Source organism: Paramacrobiotus metropolitanus, unplaced genomic scaffold, assembly GCF_019649055.1.
Source record: "Paramacrobiotus metropolitanus isolate TYO unplaced genomic scaffold, Prichtersi_v1.0 Parri_scaffold0000548, whole genome shotgun sequence".
In the NCBI taxonomy this organism is placed as follows: domain Eukaryota; kingdom Metazoa; phylum Tardigrada; class Eutardigrada; order Parachela; family Macrobiotidae; genus Paramacrobiotus; species Paramacrobiotus metropolitanus.
Window position 1 is genome coordinate 1 of NW_026570768.1, and position 4,771 is coordinate 4,771.

The window sequence follows — 4,771 nt, forward strand, 5'->3', positions numbered from 1 at the left end:
CGCCACGGCGATGAATAACAGAGATGAGCATTCAGAGGAAGATCGACACAGAAGTTATTGGCGACCAGAGAACGCGAAGACAAACGGCGCGGAGACATTCCGCACAGAACCTGAAAGGAAGGACATCAGGTGCCGACGGAGTTGCTTTCCGTAATCGTAACGTTAGGATGTCAACACCCGAAAGGTCATGGGATAAAAGACGCGAACATGCGCGAAATCGAACGCCTGACCCACGCGATAAAAGATGGCAGAGGGCTGCATTCACGCATGCTTTGACTCAGGCGCAAATAAAAGGTCATCAAGCACTGAACGGGAAGATTCACCCAAAGTATCAGCGGGTGGAGTCAGTGGTTCATGTAGTGGATCCCATCGTGAGTACCGTACAAGAAGATGACGCGATGGAAGGCACTGGCTCAGTTGTCGAAACCACGTCTCAAGAGAATGTGACTCACCGACGAAATGTAATCTTGGATAGTGACCTTCAACCGGCTTCATCGACGAGTAATGAACCGTCACAGCCAGTATCAGCAGACCGACGTGAACTGGAAGGTCAAGGCGAACCGGATAATCGTCGCCAAAAGGATCAGCGATTAAACTCCAGATTTAATAACCGACAACCAGAAAGTATTGACATGGAATATAAGACGACTGATATCGATGAGCAAACGGTCGAAATTTGTCGATACTTTGGACTTGAGCCGGATTCGGTTGAAGCCAATAAAATTGGCACAATTCTGAGACAGTTGAGCCAATTCCTACTTGACTCGGGTTATGCGAGAGAGATTAAACAAGGAGTGGAACAAGGACTTTTCCGTCGGTTATTCATCCACCGCGATTCAGTACGGGACTGTTATCTCCCTATCAGACGGAATGGGCTACACAGTTTGGTGGATTTGAGTCTATTGGATGTGCCGCTGGATACGACTGACCCAATTGGGATGACACAATTTTATTACACAGATTATCCCGAGCGACAAGAATACGTGGCTCAGTACGTTTTACGACATGTGAACCCAGCCTTCAAGTTGCTTGCAGCAAGAGCGTCGATAGGACTACAGGTGGATCCTAAGGACTATGCCGCAAAAAGGATGGGGCAAAAGGTCTTTGCCGCGAGACTGGCACATTACAAGACACAGAATCAATTGGTGTCTAATACTATGAAGGACGACATTCCACCGTTCTTCCGAGCTCATGTCGCTAAATTGGGACAACCGATGGAACATATCAGCATAGCGCATACGGCTCGCAAGGCGCTGAAAAAGTGCAAGACACGAATGGAAAAGGGCAACTTGACACAGCGCCACGCATCCCAAGTAGAAGAAAGGATTAATAAGATTAAAGATTCTCTGGGAAGCGACTACGTCGAACCGGTGGACGGAATCGAAACTTACATTGATGAATTCTTAGTGAAGAAAAGTGACCGTCGTCCAGACCGTGCGCCTAACCAGATGGGACGACGCGGCATCCGAAACCAACAGCTGCGGGATAATCTCGCCGACGTGCAGCGTCGATTGGCGGAAGACCCGGACAACCGCAGACTGCGACTCGAAGAGAATGACGCACGCCATCGACTTGAGGCGGTTAAGCGAAGTCGCCAAGGTAAAGGTCGTGGCCAGCGCGAAGTTGACCCGACAAAGGTCATGGAAGTCGACTCGACGGAACCAGTTGACCGAACTTCCGACCGAAACCAACCGGAAAGCGCTAAGAAACGCCCGCCGAGAGATGGCGAGGGCGATTCAAATGAAATGGAATAGTGTTGACCTTTAGGATCACACTATTAAAAGGACGTCTACGGCATTTGTCGGTACGTCACAAAGATGAAAATGGTGTTGTATAAAGGACGTGACACGTGACATGTTAACATAAACTGTATTTGTGTATTTGCTGTTTGCAGCGTTTATAGCACAGAATTGCCTAAAAGAAATCATGTGGAATATCTATTGGGGTTGAAATTGATTCGGTCTATAAAGCCGGCCCCAAGGGAGTAGTTACGGCAGTTAGCCGGCTCTCCTCTCTAAGCGACTCAGTGTTATAAATGCACAAGAGAAACAACGGTAATCAAGCCGGATCTCTTGAATACGAAACGGGGCCACAAGCGGCGAAAAAGAGAAAAACAACAGGTGGAATATTGATGAGGTTAACTTAATGCGGCAATTAGCCGGCCTCATTAGAGTTGTTACGGTAAACTATGCCGGCACTCTTTTCAAGCGATTCAGTGTTATAATTAAAACGAGAAAAACTACGGTAATCAAGCCGGATTTCTCGTACTAACGTAAGCCACAAGCGGCGAACAAGAGTAAAAGATTTAAGATGGAATTTTCATGGGGTAAAACTTAATGCGGTAACTAGCCGGCCCCATCAGAGATGCTACGGTAAACTTGCCGGCACTCTGGCCGCTCGAGGCATATTGAAGTTGGATGTGCGACGGAAAGGTCAAACTGCAAATTTTACCAGGGAGGCAAGCAAAGAAGTGCTTGAAGCCGCAGAAAAATCGGCTAAGTTCCTCCATGACCTTTAACAGAAGTTTTGACGAGTGGGATGACCTTTGGGATCATCAATTGCCCAATAGAGTCACCGTATCGGAATTCAAGTCGCATGACCTTTGGGACCATTAACCCAAAACAGAGTCGCACATCTCAACGGATCATCTCAACAAAGGATGACCTTTACTAGGGAGGAAGCGAACTACGCTTGTCTTCATTGACGTCCCTCCATGACCTTTATTGGATCTCATTTTGAAGTCGTACGAATGATACGCACCAGATTCTAAAGATTGAAGCAGTATTCTAAGTCGTACGTGATACGCACCTGATTCTCAAGCGGATTGTGATGGAAAGTCGCATTATGGATGCGCAGGATTGCTCAACAGAGCGGAATGGGCCAATGTGCGGCAAACGGTGGACAGGACCTGTGACCTTTGCGAGTCAGAAATGGAGGATCCTAGTCTACAATTTGATTAATACTTTTGTTGATCTGTTATTGTTGATCTGTTCCTAATGATTTGATAGTATTTTTATAATTGGATCTCTTTATTCACATCGTATTAAAATGAAATTGTGCCTTTATGTAATTGATGTGATAAAATGGATTAAGAGAATTTGATGTTTTTGAGCACACACAGACACCGGCGACCGTCGTCTTCTCGTGGATTCGGGAGTGTGTCCAGCCTCACAGGAGCTCGGCATCCCCCCAGAGGCATGTGAGACCGGGATCACTAGCGTTCACGTCAGTGGCGCTAGGCGCTACGCCTTTGGATTATGGCCTGTGTTGTGTCTCGCTTCTGATTGGCTTGTGTTTTGTTAGTGGGCGCGGCATAGCACGTGCTGCACAGCGTTGCACGCTGTTGAATGGGCTCCACGCTTTACGATCGAGCTGCGCCGATCATTGTTGATTTTCGATTGTCGGAATTTTATTAAAAAATCAGCAGTTTACGGTGCGACGTTTTGTGATTTCGCAATAGTTCGCAATCCAGATCGCTTGCTCACTTCCGCAGGATAGATTCCGTTTCTGTCTCCGTCTGTGGATCTGTTCTGGATCTACCATTAGAGTACAATATGTTAGCTGAGCTAACTCAAGGATAATGCAGCCCAGGTTCCAAATATCCGTTTTTCGTCCAACTACCACTGAATCCGGGTGCCAAGACTTTCAGCATTTCTGGTGATGTATAACGAATAACGAATTTGCGGTGTTCAGTGATGCCATCGGTTGCGGTAACGTCGCTTTTAATATGCACACAGTCGTAGAAATCAGTAATTGCCAGCCTGTTTGTGCTGCTAACGAGCAAATTTGTTGGATTCAAGTCCCCGTGAGCAATTCCGTTCTCATGCAAAAATTGTAAACCTTCCGCAATATCGATAGCAAACGTAAGTGCTCTTGCGGGGTGCAGACGACGCTGAGCATCTGCCAGTCCTCTTAGAAACTGTGCCAAGTCGCTACCTAAAGCAAGAAAACATACTTAATTAAACTATGAAACTTAATAAGGGATGCCGGGAATCCCTTGAAATAGCAGTTTTGTCACTTACTTGCGTAAAGGTCCGTCAGCATTTCGATATGAACTCCACCAGAAAACGTCTTAACAGACACTTTGTGGTACGAAACTACACGAGGATGCTTTAATGTCATGAGATGCTTCATTCTGGACCGAAAGTTCTCTTCCGCTTCTGCCCATCTTTTCAGATCAAAATCCAAAGATGTCACCGCTACAGCTTGGCTACCAGCAAAATCACCGCGGTCAATAATTTCCGCTTGGTAAATAAATCCAAATTTTCCTTGTCTCACTATGTTCCTCGCACCGTAAGTGTAGGTGCACGTGCTACCGATGGTGTAACTTTGTAAAAGTATTGGTGGAACCCATTTTGTTTCCATAGTTCAATTGATTCTAATATCTAAGTGAAAATTGCTTTTAACGACGTTTAGAGCGAAAATATGCTCACGATGCATTAACTCCGCGAGCTCGTTGTGCAGCTTACCGGACGGAAAGTTATGTGTAACAGCAATCGTTATCAATGGAGTCTGATAAAACTTTGCGGTTTCATTGTGCGATTCCTTGCATTTATCTCTGGTACTAAGTCCGCATGTTTTAAATACTCCCAGCGGTTAATCACTCTCAATCAAACGTAATTTACAAATTTGCAGTGCCTGATAAGCTTGAATGCAGTTGGCAACATTGCAGGTGTAGCAGAACAATTAATAAGCGTAACCTGTCAACGCTTACCCTAATATCAGACAGTAATGGTCACTAATGCTCAAAGTTCACCCATCTGTGGAAACA

The 4,771-nt window shown here is 45.9% G+C and overlaps 1 protein-coding gene across 1 annotated transcript; it reads left to right on the plus strand.

The window, feature by feature from the left end:
• Window positions 1-328: 328 nt before the first annotated feature.
• On the plus strand, window positions 329-2,454 carry LOC129602522 (uncharacterized). The gene is made up of 2 exons (XM_055501553.1): window positions 329-1,804; window positions 1,895-2,454. Exon 1 carries the CDS (start codon window positions 399-401, stop codon window positions 1,752-1,754), a length of 1,356 nt encoding a protein of 451 aa, XP_055357528.1. The 5' UTR covers window positions 329-398; the 3' UTR covers window positions 1,755-1,804; window positions 1,895-2,454.
• Window positions 2,455-4,771: the final 2,317 nt, after the last annotated feature.

Coding starts and splice junctions, on each gene's coding strand:
- LOC129602522 (XM_055501553.1), top strand. CDS start 399: ATGGAAGGCACTGGCTCAGTTGTCGAAACCACGTCTCAAGAGAATGTG.